The sequence below is a fragment of the Uranotaenia lowii genome, chromosome 3, assembly GCF_029784155.1.
Source record: "Uranotaenia lowii strain MFRU-FL chromosome 3, ASM2978415v1, whole genome shotgun sequence".
In the NCBI taxonomy this organism is placed as follows: Eukaryota; Metazoa; Arthropoda; class Insecta; order Diptera; family Culicidae; genus Uranotaenia; species Uranotaenia lowii.
The window spans coordinates 100,609,969-100,632,773 of record NC_073693.1 but is presented as its reverse complement, the minus strand read 5'-3'; the positions used below and the strand labels follow the sequence as shown (position 1 = coordinate 100,632,773).

Here is a 22,805-nt window from a genome sequence, read left to right as displayed (position 1 = left end):
TTCGGCCAACACAAGATTCCCAATACAGCCCGAACTGAATATAGAACAGAATTTTTACAAGTCGTGACCTTTTTTGAGAAGATATAATATTCACTGTCTTTTTTATCCGATCATTTGAATCCTGTTACTGTTATCAGTTTTAGTTTAAAATTTTTCCGAAGCGATATCGTTCATCTAGATAATGCAATTTTATCAGAAATCTTACTTCTGTTCAATTTTAACTTATTTTCAGCGATCGTGTAATTAAACGGGATGTGAGTCGTTTTGGACGTTTCCTCAACGCGAAGAAGAAAGAAAACAAAACAGAAGAAAATACGCCCGAAAGCTTTCAAAACTGCACGACTGCTCGAGAAAACTGGCAGCCATTACAGTTCGTCGCTGGCCTTTAACGTGAAAAGTCCGTTTCGTGTGAGCTCCTCTTGTGACGTGGGCCCGTGTAAAAGTAGGCTGAAAAAGTGAAATTTTGTGCTGGAAAATTCGCCCGGAAACCCATAGAAAATCCGTGCTAAACCGTGCTCAAAGCGGTAAGTACACCCGTTTGCTGTTATTTTGCTAGAGTTTCGCTAGTTTTGTTGCGCAAAAATTCGAATTTCGGTCGCGGCGGTCCGAGATTGAAAATTTTCACCTAAAGCTGAGACACACCCAGAGCAGCCATTGAGAAAATTTGATGGTTGGGAAGTGTAAATTGATCCAGCGAAATTGGGGTCAATTCAGCTTTGGAATGTGACCGGAAGTAGCGAAACATTGCCGATGATACCGTCGCCTTCGAAAGGAACCGTTTTCCGGAGCTTTTTCTGCTGCTGTTACTGCAAACGCCGAGTGGGGTTTTAGGTTCGACCTTTGGGGTGGAAAATTTAACTCCCCCATTTTGTTGCCGCAGTGTGAAAAATCGATAATATCACCATCGGTGAATATGAAAGCAGACTTTCACTGCTCGGTGATGTACGGGTTCAAGATGCCAAGGCAAGTCGTCCTGTAAACTTGATATTTTCTGTAATTTTTTTGAAAATTTGTTCCATTAATGAGCTTTCGAGAAGCCACATACAAGAACCATTACGTCATCACTAAAGTAAGCGGTGACTATTTTTAAATCATTACTGCCTTTTGATGCTCCTTCGCGTGATTCAACACAGGGAACAGACGGACAGGAAAGCCAATGGAAGATAGAAAGAGATAGGCAAAGCACTACTGCATGATGTCTGAGCCAGAAAGCGAATCGTATTGATGCATGAGAAAATTCAGAAACATGAAAGCATTCCGTTTAGTTTCATGCACTTGTGAATATTGTGATTGATAGGAAGATGGAAGGAGTTTTTTCCTACTAGAAGCTCCAAATGGAATGTTTCATGGACACAAATTTCAAAGTAAAGACGAAACTTTCCAGATGCCCAGAAAGAACCATAATTGCCAGATATCCAGATACTGAGTTTATTTCGTAAAAAAATGTTATAGGTACTATTAGGTATTTTTCAAAATATTATATTTCGTTCATTGACCTCTAATATGCAATTTATGCCAAAAAAAAAAACAAAAAAACAATGTTTTAATTGTTTCTATAGAGATGAGATAAATTTGTCATTTTTTAAATATTGAATTAAGTTCAAAAATGTTTAAAAAAAAACATTGAGGAAAACGGGCTCGTATGCAGAAGAGGGTGAAACAACTTTTTTAAATAATATAATTTTGAAATATAAAAAAAAAACTGAACGAAACGAATTTTTCCCCCCAGACAATTTGCCTAGCGCAAAATAAGCAGTCCAGTCGAATTGAATAGAGCATTATGTCATCTACAGGCGGTAGCACAAGTGCGATAACCAACCAATTCATAGCATACGTTTTTTAAACTCTCATTCGACGCGTTAACACCAGCTCGCTTCCACATAAATTCATCCATCCATATTCTCGAATGAAGGCTAAGGCCGCAACAACACGATTTTCGGTAAATGACGTCAACTTTATGTGACCTTTAGTTGCGCTCCGGTTCAAAATAATTCTCAGTTAGAAGTTATTTTTTCGGTTAATTTAAATTTATATACGATAGTTGGATGCTGGCCAACACTGGAGCCCAATCATGATGTGACACTAGTTTATTCCGACTTCGTAGGTAGGAAATGCTCTGTTTTCCCTGCAATCGTTTACCGCAGGTTGTGGGATTCACTGGGTGTGCGATGACGATGATGATGACGACGATAGATGCAGAAGAAGAACTATTTCCCTTCCAGGTTTGCTGCTTGGCGAATTTTGCGGTCTGTGGCAGTGGTTCAACTCCCAGAGGGTATTCGAGCGAAACATCAACACCACACCGAGTGTTGTGTTGCATAATTGTTATGGGGACGCCTGTCGACGTTTTCTTCGTAAGCAGACGATTCCGAACAAATAGGCGGTCTCTAGCTTTTTTTTTCTAACGAATTGAATGTTGCTGTAAAAGTTGTCTCCAACTCCCTCCTGGAGTGTCAATCGGGGCAAACAGATTGCTCCTCGTTTTATCGTACTCAACTGTACAGATATCAGAAAACCACTACCTACTGATATATAATAAGTATCACTTTCTGCTAGTCACCATTCGAACACGCGTCGGTATCATCGGCTTCCGTGCGATTTCGATGTGATGTTTGAACGTTTGATTGTTTATTTAGTTTTTTTTTTTCATTCAACAATTGCTCGGATACACTTTCATATATAGATGTAGCAACGTGAGACCGTGCTGCAGAATTGCTGCACTGAAAATGACGAACCGTGATCGAAAATCGAATATGTTAGCAGATCATCATCATCATCATCGTCATAACTGTACCCGTGTGTTGTTGTACCCCCATTCCTTTCTATGTCCTTCCACTTGAAACCGTCCTAGATGATTGGCAGTCGACTGTTTTATCTTCACGATAATTGGATGTTATTCACGTGCTCCTGGTGGAGCACATTCAATCGAAAATTTAATTGTTTTAAAGGATTATGATAGGAACGCTTCAAATTATTGTTACATATTTGAAAATACTTTTTACATTAATAAGAATTTTCCAGTATTGGTTTGCACATCGCTGATATAAGTTTTACATTTGTGAAAATAACAATATAAAAAAAGGATTTTATTTATTGTGTACCAAAAAATATTAAAACAATAATGCAAGCGGCGTGTTCGTAAATTGATTTCTTTGGGTGATGCATCAGTCGATCGATTTTTTTGGCAGATGTAAAATCACTTTCCAATGCTTTTCCATACGTTTGTTCATAATATACGAACGCAATCATCGATTAAAAATCACTTCAATAGAAAAAAATAATTTACGAACACGCCGTGCATAATTCATTTTTTTTAACACTTTAAACATAAATCTCCTTCTTCTTTAAAGGAAAAAACAAAGTTTAGTTCACTTAAAAGCAAAAAATATTCCTCTCTCCGATAAATGTAGAGTTTCCTGAGCCTTCTCCTTCCTCTTGACAACACGCCCAGTTATCGTCGTAACACTTCATTGTAAACCCAAAGTGTTGCAACAGATCGTTCAGCCCCAGCTGTAAACCTGACCGAAACTTTCTCTCTTTTTCTCTTTCAATTGTTTTTGCCTCTACGCCGATATTAAAAAAATATTCTGCGAATTCGCTTACTATACTAGTAGCCAAATGGCCCACCAAGCAACGGCCGGATCAGATCTGGATCCGAGTACACCCGACGAGAACCTATTTATCAATCCGTCCGATGGGCTACCGAATGAGCACCCAGCTCTGCCATCGGCGTACGACTCCGATAATGAATCGAACCAGGTTGACGAAGATTTGCTAGAGGACCTACCCACGTCAATAATCGTTACCAACATTCACTCGGAGGTGTTCACCAGCGATGAGTTGAAGGCCAGAATGGAAGAACTTTTCAAGACGTTCTCCGAGAACGCAACCTTCCAATGGTTGAAAAGCTTTCGACGATTGCGTGTTAATTACGATACTGCCATCGCGGCGGCAAATGCCCGCATTCAGCTCCATCAGTATCCTTTCGGCCGGTCCGTCATCAATTGCTATTTGGCACAACCGGTTACCCCGGTGTCTAATCCGAATCTCAAGCCACCTGCTCCCGTCAAACAGTATCTAATATCGCCGCCAGCGTCTCCCCCAGCTGGTTGGGAACCTATTGAAGAAAATGAACCCTTGGTCAATCATGACTTGCTGGCAGCCCTGGCCACCCTAACTCCTGGAGAGATTCACGAAATTCACCCGCCCACCGAAGATCAACCCGGTATTTTGCTGCATACGGCACATATGGGTGCCGCAGACTCGGTGGATAAATCTTCCGGAGGCAGCAGCTTCGAAGAGGACGATACTGATGGAAGTGGAGGTGCCCTTCGGAAAGGCAAAATAGTTCAAACCCGCTGCCCAGAAAGGAAAGATTCTGCTTAAGCTTTACAAGAGCTGCGTTTTTTTTATTTCTTATACCGGTACTATACAAACAATATCAGCGCGTTTAGATAAATTGTGATTTTACGAAACGTTAAGTAAAGAAGTTTTGTTATAATGATAAATCAGTTCTAAGTATATTGCGCGATTTGGGGTCAATCGTGCCCGAGATTCATGATTTTAACTTACATACATATGGATCGAACTAGTTGTACATAGAAACGATTTGTAAATATATATTCAATAGAAATGAAATTTATGTTTCGTTATAGTTTTAGTGTTCGTTTCAACGATCTGAATTTGCCATTAACCTTTGTTGATTACTGATGGAAAATGGAAACATCTGATACTAAATCTATCACCCGTTCAATGTTGCAAAAGGTCCTATGAAATAAACAGTTGTGGAAAATTTGTCAAGTTCGGATTAAAGTTGGTTGCGAGAGAATCAGTTTGAAATTCTGACTCACCGAATGATTTATCTAGTACAGACAATTGGCTAGTACTGATGTCCATAATCAGTATTGTACAGATCACACATCTTTCCAACTTTTTTCCCAAGATTTTTTCATCCCACATATTTATAACTTTTTGGTTAAGTTGGCACATTAGCAACATGCTCCAATGCCTGGCATCAAAACGGTAATCGCTAATAAATCTGCTAAGTTTTTGTTACCAAATTTATAATCTAACTTAATTTATTCAATTAACCTTTAAATTTATGGATAAACAATCTCGACTGATCAAGTAGAGCGCTGATTTATGCTATTTTCCACTATCTGGTGAAGTTTGTTAATCCGTTAGTTCATCCAAAATTTAATAAAATAAAGTTCCTTTAAATATAACATTTTCTTCTGACCCCGCTCCAAAACAATTGAGATTTGAATGGATTCTCTCGATTAACTGAATTTCCAACCATAACTGCTTGTCCGTATAACCTTCGATAGAGAGCAGCGAAACAATGAAACTCACCCCAAAAACCAGCTAATTGAAATAACAAACTCTTGAAAGTTAAGATCGAAAAAATATATCTGTACCCACAAAGACACTTACTAGTTACTATATATTTCCATCTGTTAGGATCGATACTAGAAGCGTGAGGTAGAGAAGTACCAAGAAACAGCAGAAGTGAGATATACACATACTCGGTAGTTGTGATTGAGAGACGAATCTCGCCGGTTTTTTGAGCTAAGATTGACTTTGGATCGTAGAGATAAACAAATAGCGTTTCTATAGAAAGAAGAAATAACGGTAGAGTAGATCAATAATGAAATAGTAACAAAAATTGAAATGATTTTGACAAAATGCTTTAAAAAACGTAGGCTTATTCCAAAAACATTATGAAATTAAACCCATTCGTACCGTATGAGTCCATTGGATCCTATGCTTCATACTTCAATTATTACAATACAACTGCAAAATCATTACGTTTCTTTAAAGGGTTAACCAATTGTTGGAATATCTAAAATAATTCCACCAATAGTAAGGTGAAGTCCATATGGTTTATATATTACGGAATTACATATTCATCAATACCTATTTATAATATTGAGTTAATAGCAAAGCGGAATAAAGGTCGTGTAATGCATTGTGGGCAGCGAAAAGAAACAAAAAGTAAACAAAACAGATCCAAATTCCCTAACTACAAGACCATACGAGTATGTATTGATGTGAATTCCTTATGATTATCAGCAGAAACGATCGCGTTTGAGAGCAAATAGCACGTTACAAAGGAAGATGCATATTTTTAGAGATTCAAAAAAGTAACAAATATCAACGCGAGCAACATAAAATGGAAGAACTGATGAAACGGAAAAAAAATAAGTCATTAGATTATTGAATGGTTGAATAAAATGTACTTGTCAATAAAGTTTGATATAGATTTAGTTAGCGGTGTTTTCAGAGGTTTATACATATTATGATGACACACGCATTCATATGAAACACTTGTATTCTAAGGAACTCTTTGCGGTGGCATTAGCAGAAAAAGCTCGGCATTTGGTTTGCTTCTTTTACTTCAATGATTTTGTTTTTCAACTGAATTAAAATAAATTTATCACCATAACCAATTTGCAGGTTTAAATATCTGTTGGATAAATAAAGACGTGAAGAAACCACACGCACACGAACGACTAAGAAAAGACGAAGCTGTTACTGATAAAAATTACTGATAACGAAAAGGTGAGATATGAACACTGGATGCTCAAAGTATGAGATCATCATTTTTCTGCTAACGCGTTTTTCACTATTGTACTGAAGGTAGGACACTCAACAACTTCTTTTTTTTCGCAGGCTATAAATTGAAATCTATTCGAGTCCCTCAAGGGAGAAAGAAAAACTACGATGGAACAATTTACCCCCAAGGAGGTAAAGATACTGGAATCGGCCGAGGATATCCAGGAGCGTCGTGAACAGGTGCTGAATCGGTACAATGAGTTCAAGGTGGAAACGCGCCACAAGCGCGAGAAGCTGGAGGACTCCCGTCGTTTCCAGTACTTCAAGCGCGATTCCGATGAGCTGGAGAGCTGGATCCACGAGAAGTTGCAGGCCGCTTCCGAGGAGAGCTATCGCGATCCTACCAATCTGCAGGCCAAAATTCAGAAACATCAAGCTTTCGAGGCCGAAGTTTCGGCCCATAGCAATGCGATCGTGGTGTTGGACAACACTGGCCAGGAGATGATCAACCAACAGCACTTTGCCTCGGATACCATCCAGCGTCGTCTCGATGAGCTGCATCGTCTGTGGGAGCTGTTGCTTTCGAGATTAGCCGAAAAGGGCATGAAGTTGCAGCAAGCCCTTGTCTTGGTACAATTCTTGCGCCACTGCGAGGAAGTAATGTTCTGGATCAAGGACAAGGAAGCTTTCGTGACTGCTGATGAATTTGGTCAAGATTTGGAACATGTCGAGGTCCTACAACGTAAGTTCGATGAGTTCCAAAAGGATATGGCATCGCAAGAATATCGCGTTACTGAGGTGAATGAGCTGGCCGATAAGTTGCTTTCCAACGGTCATCCGGAACGGGAAACGATTACCCGTAAGAAGGAAGAGTTGAACGAAGCTTGGCAGCGACTGAAGCAGTTGGCCATTTTACGCGAAGAGAAATTGTTTGGAGCGCATGAGATTCAACGCTTCAATCGTGATGCTGACGAGACCGTCGCTTGGATTGCGGAGAAGGACGTTGTTTTGTCTTCGGATGATTATGGACGAGATTTAGCCAGCGTTCAGGCTCTGCAGCGTAAACACGAAGGTGTCGAGAGAGATTTGGCTGCATTGGAGGATAAGGTTGCAACGCTCGGAGCGGAAGCTGGACGTTTGTGCAGTATCCATGCCGATCATAGCGATCAGATTCGCGAGAAGCAGGCAGAAATTGCAGCATACTGGCAATCGCTGACTGCCAAAGCTAAAGAACGCAAGCAAAAGTTGGATGAATCTTACTTCTTGCACCGATTCTTGGCTGATTTCCGCGATCTTGTTTCATGGATCAATGGAATGAAGGCCATTATTTCGGCTGATGAATTGGCAAAGGATGTTGCTGGTGCCGAAGCTTTACTCGAACGTCATCAGGAACACAAGGGAGAAATTGATGCTCGCGGAGATAGCTTCAAAGTTACTACTGAAGCTGGTCGTCAATTATTGGAACGTGAACATTATGCTGCTGCGGAAGTTCAGGAGAAACTTGCTGCCCTGGAAAGTGACAAGAGTTCGCTGTTGTCCTTGTGGGAGGATCGTCGTATTCTGTACGAGCAGTGCATGGACCTTCAGCTGTTTTATCGTGATACCGAGCAAGCCGATACTTGGATGGCAAAACAAGAAGCTTTCTTAGCCAATGATGATCTGGGAGATTCGTTGGATTCCGTCGAAGCTTTGATCAAGAAGCACGAAGATTTCGAAAAGAGTCTTGCAGCTCAGGAAGAGAAGATCAAAGCTTTGGATGTGTTCGCTACTAAGCTAATTGATGGTCAACACTACGCCGCTGATGATGTTGCCCAACGTCGTTCGATGCTGCTGGCTCGTCGCTCTGCTTTGTTGGAGAAATCTTCCGTTCGTCGACAATTGCTGGAAGATTCTAATGCACTGCAACAATTCGAACGCGATTGCGACGAAACCAAAGGTTGGATCAGTGAGAAACTGAAATTTGCCACTGATGACAGTTATCTTGATCCAACAAATTTGAATGGCAAAGTTCAAAAGCACACCAACTTTGAACACGAACTGACGGCCAACAAAAGTCGTATCGAAGACATCACCACCAACGGTCAGAACCTGATCGAAAAGGGACATTACGCTGCGGATCAAATCAACTCTCGTATGCAGGAAATTGTTACGCTCTGGGAATCGCTTGTTCAAGCTTCGGATAAAAAGGGTTGCAAGTTGCAGGAAGCTTCTCAACAGCAACAATTCAATCGTACCGTCGAAGATATCGAACTGTGGTTGAGCGAAGTTGAAGGTCAGCTGATGTCTGAAGACTATGGCAAGGATTTGACGAGTGTGCAAAACTTGCAGAAGAAACATGCTCTGTTGGAAGCGGACGTAATGGCTCATCAGGACCGTATCGAGGGCATCAAGGTTGCCGCTAACAAGTTTGTCGAAAGTGGTCACTTCGATGCTGACAACATTCGCAACAAGGAATCCGCTTTGTCCAAGCGTTATGGCGCTTTGGCTACTCCAATGACAGAACGCAAGCAACGTCTTTTGGACTCGTTGCAAGTACAGCAGTTGTTCCGTGATTTGGAGGACGAAGCTGCATGGATCCGAGAGAAGGAACCTGTTGCTGCATCGACCAATCGCGGTCGCGACTTGATTGGTGTTCAAAATCTGATCAAAAAACATCAAGCCGTTTTAGCCGAAATCAACAATCACGAGAATCGTGTATCGGGTGTTATTGCCAATGGAGAACAAATGCTTACGGAGCAACCGTTTGCCACCGAAGAAATCAGGCTGCGTTTGGACAATGTCATTGAACAGTGGAGTTCACTAAAGGAAAAGGCTAACCAACGCAAACAGGATTTGGAAGACTCTTTGCAAGCTCACCAATACTTCGCTGATGCCAATGAAGCTGAATCCTGGATGCGCGAGAAGGAACCGATCGTGTCCAATCAAGACTACGGCAAGGATGAAGATTCATCGGAAGCCTTGTTGAAAAAACATGAAGCACTCGTGTCGGATTTGGAAGCTTTTGGCAACACAATTCAAGCACTGCAGGAACAAGCTAAAAACTGTCGCCAACAGGAAACTCCGGTCGTTGATATCACTGGAAAGGAATGCGTAATGGCTTTGTATGATTATACCGAGAAGTCCCCTCGTGAAGTGTCCATGAAGAAGGGCGACGTTCTAACGCTCTTAAATTCCAACAACAAAGATTGGTGGAAGGTTGAAGTGAATGATCGTCAAGGCTTTGTTCCAGCTGCCTACATTAAGAAGATTGATCCGGGTCTAAGTGCCAGTCAGCAAAATCTGGTCGATGGTCATTCGATTTCCAAACGTCAATCGCAAATCAACAGTCAGTATGATAATCTGTTGGCTTTGGCTCGGGAACGCCAAAATAAGCTGAATGAGACTGTCAAAGCGTACGTGCTGGTTCGAGAGGCTGCTGATTTGTCCACCTGGATTAAGGATAAAGAGAGCCACGCTCAAATCAAGGATGTCGGTGAGGATCTAGAAGAAGTCGAAGTCATGCAGAAGAAATTCGATGACTTCAATGATGATCTGAAGGCTAACGAAGTGCGTTTGGCTAAATTGAACGAAATTGCTGTTCAGTTAACATCCCTTGGACAAACGGAAGCAGCTTTGAAGATCAAAACTCAAATCCAAACTTTGAACGAGGAATGGGCCACTCTTCAAACTATCACCCAGGAACGGGCAAGCCAATTGGGTTCTGCCCATGAAGTTCAACGATTCCATCGCGATGTTGATGAAACGAAGGATTGGATCGCCGAAAAAGATAATGCTTTGACCAACGATGATTTGGGCAAGGATCTGCGAGGCGTTCAAACATTGCAACGTAAACACGAAGGCTTGGAACGGGATTTGGCTGCTTTGCGGGATAAAATCCGTCAGCTGGATGAAGCTGCTAATCGTTTGATGCAATCTCATGCCGACACAGCTGATCAAACTTATGCCAAGCAGAAGGAGATCAACGAAGAATGGCAACAGGTGGTAGCCAAGGCTCAACAGCGAAAGGAGAAACTACTTGACTCGTACGATTTGCAACGCTTCCTCAGCGACTACCGCGATCTGATGGCTTGGATCAGTTCCATGATGGGTTTGGTTACTTCCGAGGAATTGGCCAATGATGTCACCGGTGCTGAAGCTTTGATTGAAAGACATCAGGTGAGTTTTCATATTGAGTTCCTTGATTTTTCTTCTTATAGTTAATCTAGAAAAGTTACTTCTCAACTTTGAATTTTCAATGTCCCATTTGTGATGTCGTTTAGTATTTTTTGTCAGTGTTCCCATATCAGAATATTTTCCAATAATCATCCCGATATGAATCACTCAAGTATAAATAAGAAATAGTTTTTTATCTAAATATTTTAAATAATGTTTTCTGTACACTAGGAATTCATACCACAACCACCCAATTCGAATCACCAATTCTAAATTCTAAATCAATTTTAATTTCCCTCAGAACCATCGTGCTGAAATTGATTTTCGTTACGGTATCCCGCAGGTACATAATGATCGAGTAAAGTAAAATATAGAGCTTCAATCGGCTCTTAACCAAAAATAATCTCTTATCATTACATTGTTACTACTCTTAGTTGTTATTAACTCGAACAAAAAAAAAAGAATCAAAACCGTTTGTTTTCTAATCCGTGTAATAATTTTTGTTCTTCGTTTTGTGAGTCGATTAAGTTACACTTTTCTGATCTCTTTGTATTAGCAACCATCGATTGGCGCCTTACTGCAATATTTTTGTGTTGCTAAATTGATTAAGTTTGTTCCAAAAAAAATTATAGTTTTGTTCATCAGCGCTGTTACAATAGAATTGGCAATCTTTTGAGCGTTTCTGTTTATCTTTCCATTAAGCCTTTTTCGTCGTTTCTAATCGGTGAGGATGAAGCAACACTTTACTCGTTCTTTGTATTTTTAGTATTATAGATTAAACCAATACACATAAAATAACATTTTGTTTTAAATGTTAACACTCACATATGAACACGTCATTATTATCAATCAGTACATTTTCGTTTGGTGCTTCTTCGTTGCATTTAACACACATATTCTGCAGTTGTAACCGAGAGCAGGATTCATTTTCAATTTCATTGTGTTGGCCTCAGTGTCATCATTTTTTTTATCATTTTGGTATATTTTCGCTATGAAGCAATTGAAAATATATTCAACTTTTTATGTTTCGTTCCCCTGTCCATCTATCTGAACATGCTACCAAAAGTAGTTCATGATCTATTATTAAAAAGCATTCGTAAAAAAAGCTTTAATTTTTGATATTTTCCTTACGACTAAAAATTAATAATTTAGAGATTTAAATTCATTCCGCAAACATTCTGTTCGGATAACGATTTTTTTGAAAATATTTTTAAAGTAAATCGATCCGCTTTTCTAATATTGTTTAATTCGTCGCTTACATCGCTTCAATGTTTTATGTGTGTGGTGTTGCTGTCTTATTCCACGTTGTTTCATTCCATGACTTGTCATGCTGATCTTTCATTTAAAGCTCATGTTGCGCTCTAATCTTTGTCTGAATTTGTAATGGGAGGACTTAAAGCTTGAACAGCTGGCGGAAAACTGTCACCTAAAACAGTAGCTTTTCTAGCTTGGGGTCCTGAGCAACATAATTAAACTTTTTCTGGCATTCTTACCAACATTTATCTCGTTATTAGGAACACCGCACGGAAATCGATGCCCGTGCCGGAACTTTCGCTGCTTTCGAGCAGTTCGGAACCGAATTGCTGCAAGCCAATCATTATGCCGCTCCTGAGATTCAGGAGAAGATCGAGAACCTTGCCAAGGCCCGGGAAGAGTTGGAACGTGCTTGGACCGATCGACGCCTGCAGTTGGATCAGAATTTGGACCTTCAGCTATATCTGCGTGATTGTGAGCAAGCCGAGAACTGGATGAGCGCTCGTGAGTCTTTCTTGAATGCCGAGGAAGTTGACTCCAAGGGTGACAATGTCGAGGCGCTGATTAAGAAACATGAAGATTTCGACAAGGCTATCAACGGGCATGAGGAGAAAATCGCTGCATTGCAGGTGCTGGCTGATCAGCTGATTGCCCAAGAGCACTATGCCGGAAAACTAATCGATGACAAGCGTTCGGAGGTGTTGGATCGCTGGCGTCATCTGAAGGAGGACTTGATCGAGAAGCGATCGCGTTTGGGTGACGAACAGACCCTGCAACAGTTCTCACGTGATGCTGATGAAATTGAGAACTGGATTGCCGAAAAGCTTCAACTGGCTACGGAAGAAAGCTACAAAGATCCAGCAAACATTCAATCGAAGCACCAGAAACATCAAGCTTTCGAAGCTGAATTGGCAGCCAATGCTGATCGTATTCAAAGTGTGTTGGCTATGGGTAGCAATCTGATTGACAAGAATCAGTGTAGTGGATCAGAGGACGCCGTTCAGAAGCGTCTGACACAAATTGCTGATCAATGGGAATACCTGACTCAGAAGACAACTGAAAAATCTTTGAAGTTGAAGGAAGCAAACAAGCAGCGTACTTACATTGCTGCTGTTAAGGACTTGGACTTCTGGTTGGGTGAAGTAGAGAGTTTGTTAACTTCGGAAGATGCCGGCAAGGATTTGGCCTCGGTTCAAAACTTGATGAAAAAACATCAGCTGGTTGAGGCTGATATTAATGCCCATGAAGATCGCATCAAGGATATGAATGCTCAGGCTGACTCTTTGGTCGAAAGTGGACAATTCGATAGTGCCGGAATTCAGGAGAAGCGTCAATCGATCAACGAGCGTTATGAACGTATTTGTAACTTGGCTGCTCATCGTCAAGCTCGTTTGAATGAAGCTAATACTTTGCATCAATTCTTCCGTGACATTGCCGACGAAGAATCCTGGATCAAAGAAAAGAAATTGTTGGTCGGATCGGACGACTATGGTCGCGATCTGACCGGTGTGCAGAATCTGAAGAAGAAACACAAGCGTTTGGAAGCGGAACTTGCTTCTCACGAACCGGCCATTCAAGCTGTTCAAGAAGCTGGTGAGAAGTTGATGGATGTTTCTAACCTGGGAGTACCAGAGATTGAGCAACGCTTGAAAGCTTTGAACCAAGCTTGGGCGGAACTAAAGGGCTTAGCTGCCACTCGAGGTCAGAAATTGGACGAGTCGCTCATATATCAACAATTTTTGGCCAAGGTGGAAGAAGAGGAAGCCTGGATCACCGAAAAGCAACAGCTTCTGTCCGTTGAAGACTACGGAGACTCGATGGCCGCCGTCCAAGGTTTGCTGAAAAAACACGATGCTTTCGAGACCGACTTTGCTGCTCACCGTGAGCGATGTGCCGATATTCGTGACAACGGACAAACTCTTGTTACGAACAATAATCATCACGCCGAGAGCATTTCACAACGTTGTGCTCAGTTGGAGAAGAAATTGGAGAACCTGCAGTCTTTGGCCACTCGTCGTAAGAACGCTCTGCTGGACAACTTTGCCTATCTCCAGTTTATGTGGAAAGCTGATGTTGTGGAGAGCTGGATTGCTGATAAGGAGAATCACGTTAAGTCGGAAGAATTTGGACGTGACTTGTCTACAGTTCAAACTTTGTTGACCAAGCAGGAGACATTCGATGCTGGTGAGTTAACTGAATTTCATATTTATCAATATAAATGCTTAATTTAATTATTTTTTTAACAGGTCTCTCAGCGTTTGAGCAAGAAGGTATTCACAACATCACTGCACTGAAGGATCAGTTGATTAACGCCAATCATGCCCAGTCCGCTGCTATCCTGAAGCGCCACGAAGATGTGCTGACCCGTTGGCAGAAGTTGCGTGCTGATTCCGAGGCACGCAAATACCGTCTGCTGGCTATGCAGGAGCAGTTCCGTCAGATCGAGGACCTTTATCTTACGTTTGCTAAGAAGGCATCCGCTTTCAACTCATGGTTCGAAAATGCCGAGGAAGATTTAACTGATCCTGTGCGATGCAATTCGATCGAAGAAATCACCGCTCTTCGTGCGGCCCATGCCCAGTTCCAGAATTCTCTGTCATCGGCCCAGTATGACTTCCAGGCCCTGGCTGATTTGGATCGCAAGATCAAGAGCTTCAATGTGGGACCCAATCCGTACACCTGGTTCACTATGGAGGCACTCGAAGATACTTGGCGCAACTTGCAGAAGATCATTGAAGAACGTGATGCTGAACTGGCAAAGGAAGTTCATCGTCAGGAAGAGAACGACAAACTGCGCAAGGAATTTGCCAAACACGCCAATTTGTTCCATCAATGGTTGACCGAAACAAGGTTGGTTCAATGTTTTGTTTTCCACTAAATTTTATATCATCAGCAAATGATTTTACCTATTTTATATTTCTACACTTTCACGACACCTTCCACACATGATCGTTAGATACAACATTCTGGGCTGGGATAGATATGGGTAATACCGGGTTTGTGATTGGATTAACACGAGGTTCTTGAGCGCATTAAAAATGTACAGGCGAATTTTATGATGTATTTTATGCAAATGGAAGCTAATAATTTGAAACATCGCTCCAAAGCTTTTTAACTTTTCGTGATCGGGCTTCATAAACAAGTTGTTCAAGGGTTTTTACAGATACTAATTCAAGCTCAGCATTAACACGTTTTGCCAACCAATGCAGATGTTTAACATTAAAGCCAAAACAAAAATACTTATATTTACGAACTCTGTTTTCAGAACATCCCTTATGGAAGGTTCCGGTTCCTTGGAAGAGCAGTTTGAAGCTCTATGTCACAAAGCTAACGAAATCCGTGCTCGTCGTGGCGATCTAAAGAAGATCGAAGAGCTCGGTGCTACTCTGGAGGAACATCTCATTCTGGATAATCGTTACACAGAGCATTCTACCGTCGGTCTGGCCCAGCAGTGGGATCAGCTGGATCAACTTGCCATGCGTATGCAGCACAACTTGAAACAACAGATCCAGGCTCGCAACCAATCGGGCGTCTCCGAAGATTCCCTCAAGGAATTCTCGATGATGTTCAAGCACTTCGACAAGGACAAGAGCGGCAAGCTGAACCACCAGGAGTTCAAATCATGTCTCCGTGCTTTGGGTTACGATTTACCAATGGTCGAAGAAGGTCAACCCGATCCGGAGTTCGAGGAGATTCTGAACGTTGTCGATCCGAACCGGGACGGCCAAGTTTCTCTTCAGGAATATATTGCCTTCATGATTTCCAAGGAAACGGAGAACGTTCAAAGCTACGAGGAAATCGAAAATGCTTTCCGCGCCATCACTGCATCCGATCGCCCCTACGTCACCAAGGATGAACTTTACTCTGTAAGTTGATATTTTTATCGTTTTGTGCTTTATACTTTAATTTACAATTTTTTTTTTCATTTCAGAACCTCACCAAGGACATGGCGGATTATTGCGTCCAAAGGATGAAACCTTTCAACGACACGAAGACCGGTCATCCCATCACGGGGGCTCTGGACTACGTCGAGTTTACGCGAACCCTGTTCCAAAACTAAGCGACATTTTCCTGCATATTTATACCGATGTGTGTTTTACTATTCATCTAAATATTTAACCAGAAAAATAAACAAAGTGAACATATGTTCGTATAGGATTGCTTGAGCATCAAACATGAAACTGTTGGCTTCATTTAAAAACGATAGAAAACAAGTATTTTCACATTTACAGCCTTTGATGTCGAGCACAGAAACACGTGAAATTCATAATTTCAAAGCTGTTCCTGGACGACTTAGAATTTTATGCTTTTAATGTGATTTTCAAAAATTCTTTCAGTTTTGTTTTTGCGAGAAACTGACATAGAGTGTTTGAAAACGATTGGAAACGTTCAAACGAATCGATCGAGAAACCATTTAAATATAAAATTCAATTTTTGCTAATCAAAAATTTATATTTACAAAAGCACATATTTTGAGAGACTATCAATTATTCCAGCTTCCAGCTCGAAATCACAAGAATGCTTTAAGAAGCACCTTTACGGAACTGTTCGCAACTGAATGTTAGTACTAGAAGAGAAGATATATAACCATTACCTATTGAAATACGCATTTGCTATATTTATTCAGAAAAATAAATCCTTATTGCTTACCTTTGAAATATTTTTTCTCTTAAATTGAACTTCGAAACGTTGAATCTATTGTTGATGTTAAACTCGACAAATAATTGTATGGAGAGATTAGCGGATCAAGATTTTCTTTTGTATATCCATTAATTTTTGTCTGTTGGAGTATGGTAATTTGAGAAAATACTGAAATAAAGGCATTCAAAACCTCTGCTTCTTCAATTTAAATTTTTAAATTAAATAATTGAATTTATTTTCCATTTTAGAATAAAATGTGAATCTGAAATGGCTATTCTATTGCATAAGCGTATAGGCGTTTTGAAGATAAGATACTTGAGTGCCCTTAAGCTCAATTGATCTGAACAAGAATATCGCCTGCAGTTATGCAAGTTAAAAAGTTGGATGAGTTCATTGGAATTCCTATCGGATCATCAAATTTATTTTCGAGGTCTGAAATCCACTCGGCTCGGCTTAACCAATGCAATTCAATGGTGGTTCAAAGCTCAAATGGCAATATGTAATCATTTCTGAATTGGTGTTTTCACGAAGTTGCTCAAAAGAACGACATGAATTTTCAACAGAAGCCAAAGAGGAAAACAGATTGATTTTGATCATTTCTCTCTTGTTTTTGATTATAAAGTAATTTTGTAGAAATGCTAAGAATAACAAAAAGCACACGCATTGCGTTTAAAGTGTCTAACCACACAATGTTAAGTAGGAGTAAAAAATTATTAAATCAGATTAATATTAAATTTGATTAATTTCGGGGCTTAAGGATGTTAACTGTTATTTTTGGCTCCCCGACAGGGCACCACTTTTTCTGCTTAAATTGCATAAATAAAGGCGAAACACGGGTACTGTGAACGCCTTAATTTATGCAACTGAGGGTGGAAAGAAGAACCTTGTCTGGTCTGCAGTTTATCTGGAAACCACCATTCAAATAATTTTTGGAACCAATGATTATCATCGATTAATGGATTTTTTTTTCAGATTTGTTCGATATTCTTATCATTAAAATTTAAATTCAATTATAATTTGGATATTTTTGTTTTAAATCAGGACAATTTAAAGAGCGTTTTTAAAATATCAGGATAAAAGCGCGCAGGACCATAGTTATTTAACAAATTATTTAAAAAATCAGGAAAGTCACGAAAATTAGGACAAATTCTGAAAAATCAGGGCACCTGGCACTTCTGATTTCCTAAATGTTACTTCCGTTCAAGGAATATTTAAATAAGGTAGTGTCGAGAGCCTTATTGGATTTTTTTGTGACGTCACAAAAACGAATATATCGAAAATTTATATGCGATTGGCAGAAATTTCAAAGAAAAACATGTTTTAGAACGAAAATGAATTCCAATTTCACTTTTTTTTGGGTTGTAAGACCTCTATTTCACTATGTTATGAAATTTTCTGGTCCTTTGAAGATTGTATTATGTTTTTTTTCTCAATTTAATAATGAACGCAATGTCATCTTGAAGCTAAAAACGTTCAAAAACGAAGATAAAATCTACTTTAAAAAGATCTAGCTGGTAGTTATTGAGATGTTCAACTGATTGTCATGATTTTTATCCAATCAGTTTACCATATTCAATTCTTATGTAGAACAATTAACATCAATTGATTATTGTTAACTCGATTTCCTAAAATGCGAATAAATAATTGTGGTTTTATATCAAAGTTTGTTTTTTGATAACTTTTTTGTAATAAGGATCTTAAACTGCACTGACTTGATCGTTTTCATGGAAGACTTTGAACTAATTTTTAAGTTTTGCAAATTTGAGTAGGGAAAATCCACCATTTTTTCGAACTTCGATGGTCTATTTCATACAAAAATTACTCGAAAATCCAACTTTTTTCGTACCAATCTTGAAGAGCAAGAATCCTTCTAGAATAACAGGTATTAAAAGTGGAACATTTCCAGCAAATTCTTCAAATTATCAATGAAAAAGGCAAATTTCCTAGTAAATTAACAGATTTTTCGTGATTGTGACGTCGCAGTGTGTACTAATACTAAAGCAGAGCTGCCTCGACACTACCTTCTTTAAATATTCCTTGACTTCCGTTATCATTTCCAGTGAATTTTTGATAAAAACTTTCTCAGTGTGGCCCAGCTGTCAAATTGTGCTTTCGTAACGCCTCTGGTGTTTTCTTAAAACAGCTGATTTTTATTTACATTTTGATTGCAGGAAAGCGATAAAAGTGCGTAGTCCGTTCACTTATGTTTCCTGTTGAAAATCCCTTATTCAATCGTGAAATCACTTAAAAACTAAAATGTCGACACCTGTAATGAAAGCTGGGCTTTCGCTTCGCAGTTTCTTTATCTACAATTCACAATTTGGTCCAAAGGAAGGCGAGGTAATTTGAATTCTTTTTACTCAAAAATTTTCAAAACGAAATTTTTTTTATCACTTTTTTCTGTTGCAGGAGGAAAAGAAAATACTTTTCTACCATCCACAGGAAACGGATATCGACTCAAAGGTAAAAGATGTTGGCCTTTGTGAAGCTATTGTAAAGTTTAGCAAGTAAGTTTGGGTTCTAATTTTTTTTTTGTTATTGAACATTGATTTAGATGTTCTATGTGTTATTTATGAATGCTTTTCAGTTATTAATAGCTTCTTTGTCTTGAAACTCTAGCACTTTTACCGGTGATGATAGCGTCCATGCGATGCATACCCAGAAAACATGCCAGCTGTATCATCAACCAGAACCGGGCTATTGGATGATAATGATTTTGAGCGTTCCCTTCGAACGGAAAACGCGGGACAGCGGAGATTACAATGAATATCATGGCGATGAAATTCACGATACCATTTATCAGGCCGTGCTGAAACAGTCCTACCAAATGTTCCGACTTTTTCATGGAACATTCGAAAGTAATCTGAAGCCGGGGGACGATTTGGATGCAGTCGCCAACTTGATTGGCATTCTAGAGCAGTTTTACGGGAAATACATCAATAACTTGAAGCTTAGGGACTGTGATATATTGGATGCGCTGGGTAGTGTGCAATATCTCCCTTTAAACCAGCTGCTATTTCTGAGAGTTCAAAACTTCATCAACATGATTGAAGCAACATTCGAACCTATAAAGCATTGTATATTTCTTTATGACGATCACGTAATATGGAGCGGAGTCAGTCCCAAGAACCTTTACACCATTTATGAATATCTGAACAGTCCCATGATTCGACCAGAATCCAACGATCATGAACATTCCCGTAAGTTGTATATAGAAGAAAAGGGCCTCCATAAGGTATACAGTTTTATGGTGTGCAAGAAAGTTCACAACATTACGTTGTGCTTGCTTCTGGAAGAAGTGGAAAACGAACCAGCCTTGTACCACGAACTAAACGCAGTGGTCAACCCGCAGCTAACCAGTATTTCTTCAGATATAACTCAGCATCTGGCTCAGCAACCATCATCAGAAACAACAATGAACTCCAAAGACGATAGCTCATCCAATCCCAAATTTCTGTATTTTAATGAGCTAAACCACCATTTTCGGGGAACCGTTCGTCTCGGCGTTCAAAAACGCAAGAACAATTCCGGTTCCAGTGGTAACATTCCAACAGATGTAATGAATTTAATAGTGGATCTACTGGACGACGGTAGCCAGCAGCAGCTAGGCGATAAAAGCGAAGCACCGATGGAAACCATTCTCAAGACTCACGATGATTTCTGGATTGTTAAGAGAAGCAGCAATTCGAGGCACGTGTTCATTGTGCTGAACAAAAGTTCCACCCTGATAGACGTAAGCGAAGAGACGAAACGGATTTTGGATCAAAACATGAAATCTGTTTTCTTTTAAGGTAAGTTTATTTATTTGTTTTCGTTGACTTTGCTGTATGATGTTTTGTTTTATTCACATAATATACAAACCACTGTCAGAGGAATAATGAGTTGAGCAAGGTGCTGGCTTTATTGGAAAGAAAGGTTCCTTATGCATTTCCAAGCTGTTATTAACATTTTGGAGGAGCGTGGCGCTAGAAATTAAGATCTTTTTTCACACTATATCTATATTTAATCTTTCGTTTCCATGTTATGAAGGCCGCCTGGGCCTGCGCGCTTAACAGGAAACCAACCAATGTAAGTCCTCAATCCATCATTTGAGCTGAACTGTTCGATCGGTCACTAACTGACCTGCTCGGTCTTTTCGCGGCATCCTAGAATTAGTCCTTGCACCACTAAAGTGGCGAGAAATGTCATAAAGCGATCGGATATCTCCATTGGCGGCGGCTTCTTCTCCCTCTTCGGCTAGGTAGATTGTCCAGGCTCTCTCGTCTCGTCTACAAGCTCGTTCAACGGCTTTTTTACGCAGTGCTTTGGCTGACCCGGTACATGCCTGCTCAATTGCGATTTCGCTCAGTCCCAATTTCTCAAGCACGAGGCGGCTAGCCTCTAGCAAATTGAGGCTGCTTACCTTGCTGGCCAGTGTCAAAAAAAATCCAAGTTCCAATTCTAGTCCTTGTTTTCATGCTTAAAATCGTTGTCAAAGATACAGTTCGCTTATTCTTTATACTGGTTTCCGTAACATGTTAATGTCAGGAGCAGTAGGTTGTTAGCCAAAGATCCCCGTCCCGCGATGGGGCCGCCATCTTGGACTGAGCTGGCGGAAGCCGCATTTCATATATTCAGCTTCTCGATCCGAAACATACGCTGTTTGAGCCGCCCCTGGCCAAGAGAACAGACGCGTACGGACCACCTTGCATGCGACCGAAGCATCCACCGGGGTTTGATACCCGATCTCTGCAAAGATTACTCACATCCCAGCCGGCACCACGTGGAAGTTGAGATACGAGTGTAGATAAGGTGATATGACCACGATGGGTATTCGCGTTCGCACATTATGTACCTACCATTCGCCAGTCTATATCTATAGAATATTGGTGTTAATTTCTTTATTTAGGATACAAATCAACAGATCACATATTGATCCTTATTATACTTTAAAAATATCACATGGCTATCGTGCGCTCCGCCTCTGTTCGAGACCACTGCAAGAGACCAATGACCTCTCCTCTAACGACTCGAGATCTTGGCTCCGCTTGACTTGGCTCGAGGCCCTCTCCTTTTTGCGTGTCCGTGTGCCGATCGAGAGCAGCTTATCCTGGACACACGCCTGTCACAGCACGCGTCCGGGGCTTTACGAAACACTACTCGGATGGTTCCCGGCGAAGAATTCATCCTACACCGAATCAGATGACTCACCCGCCGACGGCGTGAAGTCACCCTACCCGAGAGTATTTCGCGGCGTAAATACTCTTCCCCCTACGAGTTCAACTGCGAAGAAGGTCTAGTCTTATCCCCGCAGCTTCCCTCGTATGGAGCGCGTTTACTCAGATACTCCGCGGCGGTGGAGGTATCCTACACAACGTTCGCGACGTACCTAACAGCTCGGCATACGCAGAAGGTAGAGTATCTTTGTATGCTTTACTGCCAGGATCGGGCGCACACTACTCGAATGCCCCCCGCCGAAAGGGCATTCTACTCCGACCGTGATCGGGTCTTCCTCCTCCCTTTTTGGCTGGCAACCCTAGGATTTTTGCCCGCCGTTGGCCGAATCGAGAGCAGCTTATCCTAGACTCGCGCCTGTCACAGCACACGTACTGGTCTTAGACGCTTGCGACTCAGATGAATCCCGACGGTGATGTCATCCTACCCGACTCGAGTGGCTCATCCGACGGCGACGTGAGACCACTCTACCCGAGAGTACTCCGCGACGTGAATACTCTTCCCCCTGCGAGTTCGACTGCGGAGAAGGTCTAGTCTTTTCCCCACAGCCTCCGTCGCAGAGGGCGCGTTCGACTCGGATACTCCGCGACGGTAACGTTGTAGGTATCCTACACACAGACGCACGACGTACCTAGCAGCTCGGCATACGCAGAAGGTAAAGTCTTATCTTTGTATGCTTTACTGCCAGGGTCGGACGCACACTACTCAGGTGCTCGCCGACGAAGGAGTCACTCTACACCGGTCGCGGACTGGTGCTGGTTCCAACTCCTCTGCAGGGCAGTCACGATCCGGGTGAACCCATCGCTGACCACGCGCCAAGTATTGGCATCCTCACACATCCTCCGAACGATGTTGTTGGCAGTCGTGTCTGGTCCGCAGGCGGCAAGCATGTTAGCACGTACCCCTTCGAACCTCGGACAGTTGAACACTACGTAATCTTTTCATCTGGTATACTTGTTTGAATAATTCTGTTGTTCCTGCGATATACC

At 41.1% G+C, this 22,805-nt stretch overlaps 3 protein-coding genes across 8 annotated transcripts; all 3 read left to right on the top strand.

Annotated features, from left to right (window-relative positions):
• The first annotated feature begins 382 nt into the window (after positions 1–382).
• LOC129756021 (protein sarah) lies at positions 383–6,266 on the top strand. Of its 2 annotated transcripts, none has more exons than XM_055752772.1 (2): positions 383–524; positions 3,612–6,266. In XM_055752772.1, the coding sequence occupies exon 2, from the start codon at positions 3,619–3,621 to the stop codon at positions 4,384–4,386; it is 768 nt and encodes a 255-aa protein (XP_055608747.1). In that variant the 5' UTR covers positions 383–524; positions 3,612–3,618; the 3' UTR covers positions 4,387–6,266. The 2 variants fall into 2 exon arrangements, with proteins under 2 accessions (XP_055608747.1, XP_055608748.1); XM_055752773.1 differs by having other exon boundaries at positions 384–524; positions 3,615–6,266.
• On the top strand, positions 384–16,619 carry LOC129756017 (spectrin alpha chain). Of its 4 annotated transcripts, XM_055752765.1 has the most exons (9): positions 384–524; positions 6,457–6,561; positions 6,673–10,710; positions 11,009–11,050; positions 12,222–14,145; positions 14,208–14,811; positions 14,918–14,947; positions 15,227–15,827; positions 15,893–16,619. In XM_055752765.1, the coding sequence occupies exons 3-9, from the start codon at positions 6,724–6,726 to the stop codon at positions 16,019–16,021; spliced, it is 7,317 nt and encodes a 2,438-aa protein (XP_055608740.1). In that variant the 5' UTR covers positions 384–524; positions 6,457–6,561; positions 6,673–6,723; the 3' UTR covers positions 16,022–16,619. The 4 variants fall into 4 exon arrangements, with proteins under 4 accessions (XP_055608740.1, XP_055608742.1, XP_055608741.1 ...); XM_055752767.1 differs by lacking the exon at positions 11,009–11,050; XM_055752766.1 differs by lacking the exon at positions 14,918–14,947.
• Positions 16,620–18,777: 2,158 nt separating this feature from the next.
• On the top strand, positions 18,778–20,483 carry LOC129755302 (vacuolar fusion protein CCZ1 homolog). Of its 2 annotated transcripts, none has more exons than XM_055751726.1 (3): positions 18,778–18,942; positions 19,012–19,109; positions 19,222–20,483. In XM_055751726.1, the coding sequence occupies exons 1-3, from the start codon at positions 18,859–18,861 to the stop codon at positions 20,390–20,392; spliced, it is 1,353 nt and encodes a 450-aa protein (XP_055607701.1). In that variant the 5' UTR covers positions 18,778–18,858; the 3' UTR covers positions 20,393–20,483. The 2 variants fall into 2 exon arrangements, with proteins under 2 accessions (XP_055607701.1, XP_055607703.1); XM_055751728.1 differs by having other exon boundaries at positions 18,860–18,942; positions 19,012–19,065.
• Positions 20,484–22,805: the final 2,322 nt, after the last annotated feature.